The 15,821-nt window shown below is 40.0% G+C and overlaps 1 protein-coding gene across 5 annotated transcripts; it reads right to left on the bottom strand.

The window, feature by feature from the left end:
• Positions 1-3,859: 3,859 nt before the first annotated feature.
• On the bottom strand, positions 3,860-10,561 carry LOC131245787 (uncharacterized). 5 transcript variants are annotated; one of them, XM_058245479.1, is made up of 5 exons: positions 10,307-10,561; positions 10,101-10,168; positions 9,817-9,920; positions 5,628-7,473; positions 3,860-4,143 (listed from the first exon to the last, which is right to left on the bottom strand). In XM_058245479.1, the coding sequence occupies exons 4-5, from the start codon at positions 7,386-7,388 to the stop codon at positions 3,976-3,978; spliced, it is 1,929 nt and encodes a 642-aa protein (XP_058101462.1). In that variant the 5' UTR covers positions 7,389-7,473; positions 9,817-9,920; positions 10,101-10,168; positions 10,307-10,561; the 3' UTR covers positions 3,860-3,975. The 5 variants fall into 5 exon arrangements, with proteins under 5 accessions (XP_058101462.1, XP_058101460.1, XP_058101461.1 ...); XM_058245477.1 differs by having other exon boundaries at positions 10,101-10,561; XM_058245478.1 differs by lacking the exon at positions 9,817-9,920 and having other exon boundaries at positions 10,307-10,560.
• Between the last annotated feature and the right edge of the window lie 5,260 nt (positions 10,562-15,821).

The raw sequence follows: 15,821 nt of genomic DNA, 5'->3' as shown, positions 1-15,821 counted from the left end.
ACTAATTTCTCATTCCCACTACTCCATAAATCTAGCTTTGCGTTTATGCCCTTCTTATCTTATCAATCAAAACAATGCCATGTGCAAACAACATATGCAATGGGATCTCTTTTTGTAAATGCCTTGTCAACTTAGCCATAAATAAAGCCAAAAGGGGTGGGCTCGACGCTGACCCCTAGGGTAAACCTCCTCATACATGTCCTTAATCATGTCCATATATCTCCTTAAAACTCCCTTCTCTCCTAACAGTCACTGTATAAATTATGTAGAGGCTCTATCTTATAATTTCTCTAAGTCAACAAAAATCATCCATTGATTCTCTCTTCTCCCTATATTTCTCCATAAATTATCAAAGTAGGATAATAGCTTTAGTGGTATATATTCTTAACATGAAACCAAAATAATTTTCTAATAGACTCTTCTCATACATTAGTCTTTACTTGATCACTCTTTCCTAAAGTTTTTTTAAATATGATTTGTAAGTTTAATCTCACAATAGTTAGTGAAGCTCTGCATGTCTCCTTTATTCTCCTTTATTCATATAAATATGTACCACGGTGCCTTTCTTCCGTACGTTTGGCATTTTCTTCAATCTTAAAAATCTTGGTGAATAACTTTGTGGACCAAAATAACTTAGTACAAACACTTCCAAAAATACCATCTTGTCCAAGGGTCTTTCTTATTTGTATATTTCTCAAAGCTTCTTTTTTACTTCAGATATTCTATTCCTGTGAAAGTATCTATATACTCTAATGTCTTTTGAGTTTATGGTTTCTTTTATTCTATGCTCTAAAAGTGATTGTCATTTAGCAAGTTTTGAAAATAGCTTTTCTACATTACATTGAACTTGTTATCCCGGACTAATACCCTCTTTTGATAGCTCTTAACACATTTAATATGATCTAAATCCCTACTCTTCCTCTCATTTTTGAGACTTTGAAGACATCTTTCAAATTCTTGTCTCGAATCTAATATAAAGATCATCATAAACCTTACGTTTAGCCTTACTACTTTTTTAGTAGCCTTTTTGGCACAATTGATCCAAGATTCAATCCATCCATCATAACAACACCATGCTAATGATGCCATACCACAAGAATTATGTTGATCCATTGGTCAAGTGGGCAACAATTTGCAAAACATTGTATGGCTTTGAAAAACTTGATTGAAGCCTTCTAACCCATCCACCCATTCCAACATTGGAGTCCACATGTTGATTGGACCAAAATTTATTTTTGGAAAAATATGTCAAAAAAAAAAAAAAACTGATGTATGGATTGGATCTCGGACTAACATGCCTTGCTAGTACATGTGTGGTGTGCACATAAGTGTACGCTGAGCAAGGCCCCTTCTTCATAAATACCCCCATTTTATACATTTCAAGGGGTAGAAGAAAACTCAGAGAAAAGAAAAGAAAAAAAAGGACTACACTCTTACTGGATCTCCAACTCAAACTTGGGGCGACCACCTGAGGCCAAAAACAAACAAGGCGACCAATTTATTGTTGTAATATACCCTTGACAAAGTCGTAATGAGAATTGGAAACCAGGAACAAGGATAAGAGATCCATGTACTCGTTGTCTTGTCAAGTACATAGAACCCACTTGAAAGGAGTTCTGCTCATTTACGCTGATCTTTCTTCCTAACATTGTAACTTGTAATTTAGAGTAAGAAACTTCAAAATTTCCACAAAAAAGCCTTCAATTCCGTATCTGTAAGTAGAGGTGTACATGAGTCGAGCTGAGCCGAGCTTTGCCCAGCTCGTACTCGACTCGGACTGCTCGAGTATTAGCTTGTGCTCGGTTCGGCCTTCAAGCTCGGAACAACAGCTCGTGCTCGGCTCAGCCAAGTTTGAGCTAAGTTTTCAAGTCGGTGCGGCCTTGCAAGGTCGTGCGGGTGGAGCGTATTTTAGGGTGTCCTAAATCACATGATTTTGACAATATTGCCCTAGACATATATTGGGGTTACAAATTAGGTAATTCGTCCCCAAAACATTTTATAATCACCTTGAGAATGAAAGGAAGATGAAAGAGTATTGGACAGAGAGAGAGACCTCGGTTTGTGAATGGACATGAGATTTATGAGTGCCATTGAGTAGCTTCACGTCTCGGTCATAAGATTTTGCAAGAAGGGAAATAGTCCCGCGTATAAGATTTTTCCGGGTAGAAAAATTGCAGAAACGCCCTAGCTGTTGAAATACTCAACTATTTCTTCGTGATACTTTAGGACACCCTGCACTGACCATGCAAAGACAAAATCCTGATTCTTTCCCATAGAGGTATTTTTCTTTCCCATAGAGCAGGAAGATCGGACGGCCGTGCGTTGATGCGGCCGTGTGGGTAAGGGAGGATGAGAGAGAGAGAGAGCGAGAGAGAGAGAGAGAGAGAGAGGTCAGTGTCGCCGGACTGACAGAGAGGGAGGAAGAGAGGGTTGGGGTCTAGGGTTCGTGCGGGTGCCGGGCGGAATGTTTTTTGAAAACGGGTAGGGTATATTTTTATTTTTATTTTGAAGGGTATATATACCTGTACCAAGTCGAGCTGTGTCGAACTGAATCGAGCAGAGTTCGAGCAGTATTCGAGTCGAGTCGAGTCGAGTTGGGGCAAGATCGAACTTGTTTTGAGCTCCAAAAATCAGCTCGACTCAGTTCGAACTCAGCTTCAATCCGAGCCGAGTCGAGCAAGCTGCTGAGCTAACTCTGCTCGTGTACAGCTCTATCTATAAGTTCCAAAACCAATAGAGACGAGCTTCCGATGGAAGTGATTCTTTGGGACCACAAACAACCTATGATGGGCTGCTCCAGATTAACGGTGCAAATTGTTGAATGGAATTTTTTCCACAAACAATCTTGACCGGTGATTAGAATTGGTGTCCCGGGAAGTCCCCTCTGGACCCAACAGAGTCCACGTGGATTAGTTGGATGTCCACGGGACCCCAATGCAACTAGGAACATGCAACTTGCAGTGCTTTCGGGCATAGGAACATCCCATGAAAGGTCAGGGTACTTCAAGACAGCTTTCTACACAAGCAAATTAAAGAGTACAATCTTTTTCTTCGTATCTGCAATCATGGGCCCAGAAACATGCAAGACTGCATAGCTGCTTCACATATTGCTTTCTCGTAATCTGGCTTTAATAGCCTAATAGCTTGCCATGGAAATTGTAGTGGCTTTTCAGTTCTGACAAGTGAGGCCCATGGTACTCATAAAAAATAAAAGGTGGGGCCCATGGTTTGGACTACAGAGAGACCGAGAATAACACAACAATAAATCCACATTCGGCTGAAAAAAAGTTGCAAGTTCGTGCTGGATATTCCAATCTGGGAGCCTTTTTAGGGCATTGTTTATTCACGGTGGGACATGAAAGACCAATGGTTTGGATTACTGAACTACAGAACCCCACTTGTTAGAATAGAAAATCTGCATACACTCTGCAAATACACGGGTTGCATGTACCATATAATTCCTGGATCGAAACCGGTCAGAGCAAAAACCGTACCAATAGTGGAGTGTCCTTTCAGGCTTTGTGCATATTTCTGAGATGTTGGTCTTGTTAATTACTCTCTTTTGAATTTCGTTTGGGAATTATGGAAAGGATAATACCAGCATTTCTCTTTTGAATTGGATATTTCAAAATCAATGGGGGATTTGATATCCACACCCACCCAGGTTGATTTGCATACAAACACATTCCCATTTTGGGAACTGTAATAGGACACGTCTGTACCATTTCAATCCCCAAAATGAAAAATGGGTGTAGGCAATCAATCAGGGTCGGCATAAATAGTGCCTCCCATAAATTCAGCCATGGAATAAACAAGAAAATCGGAGTATCAGTTGAGCAGCACGATTGTGAAAAATCAGTTCAACCCAAGGCATGTTGTTATCTGTATAAATAGTTTAATTTTCTATTCTCATGTATAAAAAGGAGAAACTTACAACTTACAACTACACATACCACATTGCTGATACTGCTTTCTCTAACTTCTGTATACAGGTGGGCGTAGAGATGGACTCCTTGAATGGACAAGGGCCACCCCTATTGAGAAAGACTGCAGAGCTGAGAGACTAGATTGGAAGTGGATAAAATACAGGCCTTCATGTATATTCACCATTTTCAGGGTGGGTACACCTTGTGTTTTTGCACCCTGCAGATTAAAAAAAAAAAAGAAAAAAAAAGGGCAACAGTCATCTCAGTGCCTTTCCAGGTCAGATGCATAATTCAAATCCTCCAGGAAAGGGAAATTTTGCACAATTTCACTGACATCTACCAAACTGAACACACACACACATACTCACTGACATCTATCAAACTGAACACACACACACACACACACATCACCAGAGCTTTTAACTGACTCATGAGACCCCCCATCATTAATTGGGGATGTTCATTCAGTAGTACCACTGGGAGCAAGCCATGGTGCAAGAATCAAGCTGATCAGATGATCCTACCCAATGGATGAGGCTAATTTGTTACAACCGTCCGAGTTTTTGGGCGCCATAGATCGCGTAGTTACAATCATCAACCCAAAGTGCTACTTTGGAATCATAAGCAATAGAAAGTGGGATCTATACAACACATCGTTACAGATAACAATTGGACCTATTTCTTTAATCCACTCAATCTTGACTGGCATTTTCCATGCTATTGACTGGACGCTTAGGATAATCTGATTGGAGTGATTTTTGCATCATGCCTTGTCCCTAATTATTTGAAAGAATGGATGGTTCAAATCGACGATTGAGGGACCCACGTGTCAGTCAAAAGCTTTGGGGGATGTTGTGAATGTCTTCAAGTAGGTGAGGAAGTTAGCAAAAACCCTATATTTATATTCTTAAAATGTGTGAAATGATATTACATGCTAAGTGTTTTATGCACACGCCCCACTTTTGTACTTTGGTATTGGAATGATAAGAAAAGGAACCCTGCTTTGTGAGACTGCAACATAAAACTCTATAAAAACATCTTCTGGAACTGAACAAAACACCCAGTTGTAGAAATAACTATTGCCTTTCTTTTGCAATTTGAGAACCCTCATCATTTCAGTAAAAAGTAGAACATCACAATGAACCAATCACCTATACTGTCTTTCCAACCAACATGCCACTTTTCTACGAAATCACTACCATGAAAAGAGTAGGCATCACCACGAAGCTCACCTTCCTTGAAAATCAGGTTGATCCAAGCACTAGGTGGGCCATGCCCATATTTGTTCAGTTGTCCCTTGATCCCTTATGGTAGGGCCCACCTGATGAGCAGACCAGCCTGATTTTTATGCCATGTGATCTTCATGGAGGGGCCTACTTCTTTAGTGGCACTGATGTTCTACACCAGTGGCATGCTGGCAGGAAAGATGGTACAGTACAACAAGTTGCATTGGCTTGCCTGTAGTTGATCCTCTATCACAATATCATTGGGATTTGGTACAATATCTGATTTGAGAATATTTAAGAAAATTGTCAGTACTTTGCTGTATGAAAGGTGAAGGGAATTTTGGAAATGTGCAAGGGCTTTTTCTTTATTAGATGCTTCAGGCATTCCAACAGAAGCTGGAAAGTCAGTATTTTACATACTCATAGGTCAACTAAATTGACAAATAAAAAATGGATGAATATAAGACCAACGCACCTCTGTGAATAGATCAAATGATTTGCAGCTCTCTTGTTCTTCTATTTCGGGCGAACTTTCTGCATTGCTTGATCTGTCGTTGAGAACTGTAAGAGGGCAGCCGACATCCCATCCACCACAGTCACAATGTCCACCAGACCTCCATCTCTTAGTAAGAGACGATGGGCCGCTGCTTCTGGTCCTTGGGCCACCATGAAGTCCAGCTGGGACTAGAACATTGAGACTTACAACGGACTCACTTCTATTTCCAGAGTGAACATCTTTGCAACTTTCAGAAGACCATAGAGATGTAACGGCATGCTCAACTGTAGCGTTTTCCAGGAATTTCAAGCCCCAGCCTCCAATTGGTCCTTTTTGACTGTTCTCGTGGCAGTATTCTTTTACAACGACGGCAGCCAACTCAAGATTGGGTGGGAGATGATTATCAACAAGGTTCTCTTTACCTATTTCAGTGAGTTTACCCAACACACCTGTTTCTGGTGCCCGAGATAAACCCTTGGGTTTGGGGCTAGCATTCCCATATTTCTGCTTGGATGAATGGTTTGTCCGAAATACGTCCACCGCCTTCTTTGGCAACTTCTTACTCTTTTGAGCATGGACTGAACTTTCTTCACCATGGTCTTCACTGAGATCGAACATAACAAACTCGGTCTCGATGAGTTTTGAGTTGTTTGGACTGAGAATAAGAGAATTCGATACCTTCATCTTACCAACAAGATCTGATGCACTATCAGCAGAGCTCCCCTGTTTGCTTTTACCATCTATTCTTGAGTGGAAGAAGTACATATAGTCAAGACCCTTCTCATTCAAAGACTCTACCTTACATGGGTTAGCTACATATACCTCGCCTTGGTCATCCATAGAGAACACAAAATAGGGGAGTCCACTCTTCCATTTACAGTGAAGCAGTCCCACAGAAGCAGCACTACCTGTAGATGTGGACTGATACGAAGATGTTGAATTGGAACTTGAGCAAGAAATGAGCATTTCATCTGTACAGTCATATCCATATTTTTGTCTTCCCATTGCTACAGTTTCTGCTACTTGCATCTGTGGTGAAGAGATACTTTGTATGGACGGTGAGCTAATTGCTTCCGAGCATTTTGTATCCTTAGTGCCAGATAAATTTTCTTTTCCCAAGCTTATATTACTATCGACAGCACCTAAATGACAAACCAGTGGGCTTTTCCAAAGGTTCCTTGTCTTGTTGTTCCCTTCAATTCTGTCAATGGCCCGCTGTCCTACAGGACCAATAATTATATTATCTGGACCAGCTGCCAATGCAGATTCAATCACAAACTTGCTCAAATCACTTGTACTTCTGCTTCTCCTTCTATGGGGTTTCAAGCTTCCAAACAGAAACTCCATCTTCGAGGAACTGAGACTTGCTGGAATATTGATTGGGGCTGTCCTACAAACTATGCTTAGAGAGTCAGATGCTTTAACTTCTACCAAATCCAAGCAATGCTGTACAAGATTCTCATGGAGACTTACAAAACTCGTATACTTAGGGCTGCAATGTTCTCCACCAAACTGATTTTCAAGGCTTGATTCGAGCAGGCATCTTTGATTAGTCCTTGGCTGCTTGACATCTGAGGTTAATGATCGCTCTTGTATTGCCCTTTCTAGCACCATTTTGAGTCTGGATGCAGAAAACACTAAGCAATTGTTTTTTGCAACTCGCACGTTCTTGTCCAAACTATATAGAAAATCTTCCTTGTCTTCAAAATCTTCTTTCGCATCCACAAATGCTTTTTCCATGTCCAGACTCCAACTGAATAAGGTACATTCAATGGGAGTTTTAATATGATAAACCCATTCTAGGTTCCATCCAAGCACATGAAATCTGAAGAATAAATAGAAAGTTAGCTCTATTAAAGAGAGGGTGAGCTTCAAATATAGCTCTAGAGATGTGCCAAAATTCAATATAATTGTTAATCAGCACACGCAAGAAAGAACAAAACCCACAGAAGATCATCACTACTTTTTTAACAAAGCAGATAAACATTGACAAGTTGAAACAAAAGACAGAAGGAGAAGAAAAGGAGGCTTCACAATTGAGACAAATAATAGAACATTGCATTGACTCTTTTTAGTGATAGTTACTGTGCTAATTAACTTGGAGTCCATGTTGGACACAATGGTTTCAATATATATATATATATATATATATATAACTTCCAACCAGTTAAGATCAAGTGACATCCAAACCCTCTAATGGGATGACCCATCCATGAGGATTGCCTAGTTCAAACATCAGCCCCATCTGCTTATTGGGCGGACCATAACATAGGAAACAATTTCTAACCATTGATAAATAGCAAATTACAAGTGTAGCCCATTCGTAAAGTGGACGTGGATGAATTTTTCTGAAGGCGATCATCATGACAGGGCCAACCTATTAGATGGGTCAGATGTTGGACATATATCACAAGTCAGAAGTTATCTAATGGGTGGACTATTTTATAGTCCAACCGGTTGGACTTGAGAGCAAGCACACATGCCTAAAAATTCCTAAAAATAATAGATAAGGGTACCTAAAAATCAATAACTTAATTAATAATAGATAAGGGTACCTAAAAAATCAATCATTTAATTTATATGAAAGGGTATCCTGAAAATCAAAGGTAATAAGAAGTGAACATAAATCTAGTCATTTTTTTTTTACAAGCCATGTTCAATATTATTAGACATTCATGTCAACACAACACAATTTAAAAAACTTGAAATGTGCTTGTTACATAGTTATTCAGATTTCGGATATGTAAGACATAACAAACATTAGCAGTTTCTTCACCAAGCACAAGTACAAAAAATACAATTGCTTAATGCTCAGTTAGTCAGGCACAGGTAGGCTGCTCTATTTGCCTGATTGTAAATTTGTAATTAGTACCAACCATGCCTGGAAAAGGAAATTCAAGAAACATTAGCAGTTTCTTCCCCAAAATATATAATGTCTTCCTAGCTTGAAGTGCAAAAAAAAAAAAAAAAAACCTGAAAACGATGATGGTGGTGATGGTATTGATAATTCCAACGACAGAAATAATGATCGAATAGTAGGGTAATCGTAACAATAGTTATTGTGGGAATTATTTGTTCTTGACATGCTCTTCCTAGGAATAAATGGGAATCACTAGGCATCAATGACTCAAAAAGTTCAATACAAAAAATTGCTGACTGAGTTGGAACATATGGCAGATACAATATGAAACCCAAATATACAATCATACAAATATTAAAAAAAGAATAGGCCGTGTTGATGTTTGACTCGTTCAACACGATTTGGCAACGAAGAGATCTAATCTCCAATCACCTATGACTGGAGATTCTCTCTCTCTTTTGTAATAAAATCTCATCTCATTGTTAAAAATAAATATTATAAAATGGGTGAGTTTGTGTTGAATCCAACAGTCAATATCGGGGATCAAAATACTGCAGCTAGACTAACATGATAGTTCATCCCCACCTTTTGCATTGTGGTGCCTCATCCACAGTGAGGCATGGCATGTATATGAGGGAATTCAGACCATCCAAATCATTGGCCCCTTCATGGATTGAGCACAATCCAAAATTCACAATGAACAAACAACCTCAACATCCTAACCACTGCATTTTCACTCGTTGAAGTTGGAGCACTGACCATTTTATTTTTTTAAATGTTCAATCGATTGTTAATCAATCAGCCAGTCAGGATCTTTTGATCAATGCAAATTTTGGGCTATGTTCCATCCATGATGAGGCAGACATGTTGGACAGCCTGGATTGATGTATATCAATGCCATGTCCAAGCTGGATGAAATGCACATGTTAAGAAGTGATGATCTGATTTCCAGGTCCTTTTTTTTTTTCTTTAATGCTGCAACCATAAAACAGAAACCTCTCTGGCATACCAAACAACCAAAATAATAATAATAATAATAATAATAATAATAATAATAATAAAGGAATTAAAAAAGTAATGGCGAGCTACAGTCTACAGATCAAAGAATCGTTCTGTTTCTTAACCTGTTGTTATTTTCTGAAATTGAAGAATTCAATTAAAAAAGTAAAAATAAAAATAAAAATAAAGAGCTAGTAAATTTTTATATTCTCGCACCGACTTAAAATAATTAAAAATCATCGGAACAGACTCTTCCAACTTTCCAATATTACAATGGTCAAAATTACAACAATCAACCGAAATGCATACCTTCAATTAAAACTAGAAAAGACTCAGAAGAATCTAGCGAATCCAGCAATCGATTAAAAATCCCCATAAAAGACTAAACAATCCAACTTCCATCAAACCAAGACCTAATCCACTTCCACATCATTATTTTCAGAAAAAAAAGAGAGAAAAATGCAATCGACGATGGAAATTAAACAAAAAATTCAAAAAACCCAAAGAAATTAAACAATATTACTAAAAAAAACAATAAAATCAAATAAGATAAAGAAAAAGAAAGAAAGAAAGATGGATTTATCGACTTCTACCTCAAGAACCAGATCCAACGCTCCGACTGGCCGGCGGTGGCTGAAATACATCTAAGATGGTCGATTTTCTAGAAAAAAAATTGCACAAACAGCACAGATTCTGCCAAAAAAAATACTTTCACTGCCCTAATCTATGATCTCTCTCGTTCTTTCTGAGAACAGAAAAGGACAAACAGTAGAAAGAGAAGGCGGCAGTTTTAAGTTACAAGACAAACGAGATAAGGAATCCTCTAACGTGCGCACGAGGCGTACTCCATTTTCCTTCACCCCGAATAGAAAGATGGGGAAGAGGGAGAGAGCGCGACGGAACCGTCTCGTAAGAGCGACGAAATATGGGCGTCAGCCACGAGACAGAAAGAAAAAGAATATATCTCCTTCTCTCTCTCCATTGCTTCTGCGGCCATAAATACCGTTCCTCCACTTCTCCACCGTCATTTCGTGAACAAGGGAAGAGAGTGGAAAACAGAGAAACGCGGATTTCGTGGTCGACGTGGCCCACACATACACACACTCTCTCTATCTTTTACAGGTTACAGTGATTTTTTCAAATTTCTTTACGAAAAATTGCTTTTAGGCTGTTGCCACGTGGCAGGCAGGGAGATGTTGATAGGACGCGGATTGCGTCCTACCCCTGCCCGTCCCTAGCCCCGAACGGGCAGTTCTGTGGGCGGGCCCACCGTTATGTATCTGTACATCAAGCCGTCTATCCCTTTTCTTGAATTATTTGAAGGCATAATAACAAAAATGAGGCAGATCCAACGTTTAAATGAACCACACCACAGATTATTCTTGCATTCAATGCAACTAATGCAACCAAGCTTATTATTTGGTGTGGTCTACTTGAGAGTTGGATCTGCCTCATTTTTGTTTTCATGAATTAAAATGATACGAGAAAGGGGATTGACGGCTTAGATGTACATATACATCACGGTGGGCCTGCCCACAGAACTGCCCGTTCGAGGCCAGAGACGGGCGGGGGTAGGACGCAATCCGCGTCGGTTGGATAGGACGCGGATTGCCCACTGATTAACTCAAGCGTACTGAGCAAACTCTTTGGGCCCACCGTAATGTTTATGTCTTATCCACGCCGTCCATCCACTTTAGAAGATTATTTAAAGACATGAGACAAAATTGAAGCATACCGGGGTTCTGGTGCCGCACAACATAATCAAATCTGTTCGTAAGGTCACGTAGACATGAATAATGGGAAAACACAAATATCGGCTTCATCCAAAACTAATGTGACACTCGATAGATTTCAATTCCCACTGTTTCCTATTGTGTATCCCTCTTGAGCTTTGGATACCCTTTAATTTTAGAATCTTGCTCTAAAATGATCAGATAAAATGTATAGACGGCTTAGGTAAGATACATAGCCAGTGGGAGTTTATTCACTACGCAATTTCTCACGGTAGGATATGGCAGGGATTGCGTACTGACACCGGACGCGGTTTGGCTACTGACGCTGCCCGTGGACTGGTGGCCAGTGAGCGGTGCCATGTGGGCCGTACCATGATTTCCGTGTTTTATCTTTGCATTCATTTTTACAAATCATTTTAATAATTTATATAAAAAATTACGCCAATCAAAATCTCCAGACCACACGATGGGAAAACGGTAGTAATTGAACGTCTAAGCTTTAAAAGCCTCCTAGGCCTACTGTAATATTTATTTGACATCCAACCAGTAGATTAGTGCACGCAAAAGACAAATATCAACTTGATCCAAAACTTCTATAGCCCCAAATTTTTTTTAATGGTGACAGTTCATTCAACACTATGTGGCCCACTTGAGATTTTTATAGACCTCAGCTTTGGGTTCATGATATAAAATTATCTATAAAAATGGATGGACGGCACGGATGAGAAACATACATCATGTTGGGTCCACATAGCACCGACCACTAAGCCATTGGGTGTGGCTACTGATGTATTGGTTTTATCTATCCAGCTCACATCTGGCCTCGTGCCATAAAATGAGGCAGATCAAAATCTAATGTGGACCACACCACGTGAAACAGTGGTGATTGAATGCCACCGTTAAAAACTTCTTAATGGCCATAAAAGTTTTGGATCAAGCTGATACTTGTTTTTTGTGTTCATCCACATCAGTGTGGCCTCATCAACAGGTTGGATGGCAAATAGACATTACAGTGGGCCATAAGAAGTTTTTAACAATGATGGCCATTTGATCACCACTGTTTTCCTGTGGTGTGGTCCACCTGAGATTTTGATCTGTCTCATTTCAAAGCTTGTGTCCTGAAACAATGATCCAAAATTGATGGACGGCATGGATAAAACACATACATCATTGTGGGGCCACAGACCACCGTCCAGTAGCGACGTTCAGCTGGCAATCCGCGTCCGAGCCGGAAAAGCTGGTCCATGTTTTTTTAAAATCACCGCAATTAGAAGGATTGAAGACCAAGGCTCTTTCCTTTTTGCTAATTTTAAGTTAAGCCATTGCTTTGAAGCGTGTTGATCAGATAGACAGGATTCCGTGATACATGTGTATCTTTAATTATCTGCCATCCATAGCAGGGCCCACTAAGATGAATGGTTCTGATTGATAAATCAACCTGTCATGTGTCCTCTGCAGAGATGGCTCTACCATACTCGGTCCTTCCGGCCCTACCGTATCACTCGACCTGGAAAGTATGATATTACCATACGTTCAGCGATATGTGGGCCAAACCATGATTTTCAGTTGGAATCCAAACCTTGAATCCGTTGGTTCGTTAATTCATCCTGGGGCACTCCGGATGACATATAAACAGCGTGGCTAGTGACGCTGCCATCAGCTGGTGGCTAGTGGTCGGTGCTACGTGGACCCCACCATGGTGTATGTGTTTTATCCACGCCGTCCATCCTTTTTGAAAGATAAATTTATTGGTTGATCCTAAAAATGATATTTCCAAACAGCATGTCGATTCTGTGTTGGAGTTTCTAAGGTGGGCAGCCCCTCCAAGTGTCCCAATTTCCCCCTTCGGTGTGGTCCATATAAGTTGAATATGAGAATATATTTTAGGATCATGGCTATACATGGAAGGAAGAATCATATGAACGGGTTAGATGAAACTTTCATGACACGGTGTGCCTCACACAGTGGAACGTAGGGTGATTACCATACCTTCTAACTATTGTAATCTTCCATGCATTCGCGCGAGTTCAATTTGAGTTCGTATTCGCATCCAACGAGGCATTATGAGTACATGTGAGGAATCGGATCCGTTCATCATGTGAAACCATCTGGTTATATAGTATATCTCAAAAATTTGTCGATATCATCGCCAAGTGCGCAGCAATTGTATATGAGCTATTCATATTTACCCGTCTGGATGACCTTTTGACTATCATATATGGCATTTACCCAGCCCAGATCACCACATGAGCGGCTCCAATTGCTCACACGTGTTTCTTTCTTCAACGTGTGAGGCGAATGCATCAGCAATGGTGGTAGAGATAGTGGTCGGCAAGCGCCGTATTTCCCTTCACGCCTACCTAACTACTACGGTGTTTCAGTGCGCGTCATTTTCCTCGCTATTGCGAACCCTCTCTCTATCCTTTCTTAATTCTCTCAGTTCGAGAAACAAACCCTTCAAAGGAAGGTAGACATGCTCTATCACACTCTTCTTGCTCATTTACGACGAGACCGCTTATGGCATCGCGCGATTGAGATGAAGAATGGGCATCTCTCCAAACACTTGTCTATGTTGCACGCATGTGCAATTTACGTTTGGCTCAGTTGGTACATCACTCACTGTGGAATTTTATGACACAAAAATCAGGTGTTGGTTGGATCTAGTGTGTGTTGAATATGGACCGTTCATCATTTCTTTCAGGTCTATTTCTTTTACAAGTTTAGCCGACTTAGGAGTGGACCCCACAGTTTTTTTGGCTAAGTTTGACTGTGGGCCACACCTGATGAATGGACCAGAAGCCCACGTCAGCAAGTTTGCAGCGAGAACCCGACTACATGTTAGTCGCGCAAGTCCAGTTCGAGTTTCTATTTATTAATGAAGAGACGGCGTGAGTCTCGATTTACGAAAGTGCCACTCTATCTACCGCCGTTTAGGAATTAAGATACAATATTTTCTTGAGAAATACTTTGATGCTCTGGCAGAGTATGATGGATGATACGCAGGCAGTTAGATATTAGTAGGAAACTGCACACGTGGAATATAACAATTGAAATAAACCCTAAAAACTATGGGTAACTGGTTCGATGTATAGTGAACAAAATTTTAATCTTCTATGATCATCTGGCAGTTAGATTGCTGGACATTTGTTGGACGGTTAAAAATGAAATATTTTACAAAACAGGTGTCCAAGAATCAGAAGTTAAGATTGTTCCACAAATCTAATTTTCAGATCGTTAGGTTGAGTCCATGCATGCCAAGTGGACCATTTCTAAGTGCCCAGTGAGTATCGAATAGCTTCCAATTTTTTATTGGTTTTTTTTTTTTTTTTCGGAGAAATACTTTGATACTCGGGTAGAATCGATGAATGATATGCATGCAGTTTGAATCGATGCAAACACGGCATAAAGATAATTCAAACTGTACCGTTCAAAAATCGAGGCCAGGACTTATTGGACGGTACAAGATGAAATATATCCAATGGCCCACCTTATAGAATACTTACACAACTATCCATGCAACAGAGGCCAGGATTGTTTTTATTTTATTTTTATTATTTCTTATAGGCAATGGGTTCCATAATTTTGTGGGTTTCTTTGAGTTAATCCATGACACATGTATCATTTTAAAGGGCCGAGCATTGAGAGTAGGATGCAACCACAGTATCAAATAACATGGTGTGCTGACTACCAGCGTTGCCAACCTAACCTCGACTGTGTTGGATTAGGTGTTACCCTTGTAATACATAAGCTGATGGGGCCCACTTTGATGTCTGTATTGTATACCCACATGCCGTCCGGCAGTTAGTTTGTTTGTTTGTTTTTTTTTTTTTTTTTCTTTCTAGCTAATTTCAGGGCATTCTTCCAAAAATTAAGCGTACCCAAATCTCAAGTGGGCCACTGCCAAATGTAAATATTTGATTATTTGTATTTCCCCTTCGTCAGGTCTGTGTTGTTCTGCAGGAAAGGTTGAATGGCAAATAAAACCTGTGGTGGGCTCTGGGAAGCTTTTAACAGTGGGGTTGACTAGATAATACTTCATGTGGTGTGGTTCTCCTAAGAGGTGGATTATATTCCCCATCATAATGTATGTATTTTATCTATAACTTTTATTCATTTTTTTGAGACTATTTTATAACACAACCCCAAAAATAAAATATATCGAAATCTTATATGGACTAAACAATAGAAAAGAGTGGTCATTGAAACTCACAATTAAAATTTTCTCAACAAAAGTTTTAGATTATCCTGATATTTGAGTTTTAGGTTCATATCTTAAAATGAACTGCCGAACTTCAACGGGCGTAAGCCATCCAAGCCGTCCATTGGGTGGGCCCAGACATTTGAGCTGTCCTAGAGTTTGGCAATTCATCAAGTGAGCCACACGAGTCGTCCATCGGCCATGTATGATGCATCCAAGCCGTCCATCAGGACAGTATACTAATTAGGTGGCCAAACATGTCCAGGAAAGATTTGATTATTAGAAATTGCAACGAGATCACATTCAACATATGCTAGTGGGGAGCTTGATGTGTGGACGTGCCTAATTTGCCGGGTCAAGTTACATTCGCAGCGGTTCCCAGC

Source organism: Magnolia sinica, chromosome 5, assembly GCF_029962835.1.
Source record: "Magnolia sinica isolate HGM2019 chromosome 5, MsV1, whole genome shotgun sequence".
NCBI classification, from domain to species: Eukaryota; Viridiplantae; Streptophyta; class Magnoliopsida; order Magnoliales; family Magnoliaceae; genus Magnolia; species Magnolia sinica.
The sequence above is the reverse complement of the archived record's forward strand: the minus strand, read 5'-3'. Positions and strand labels throughout refer to the sequence as shown.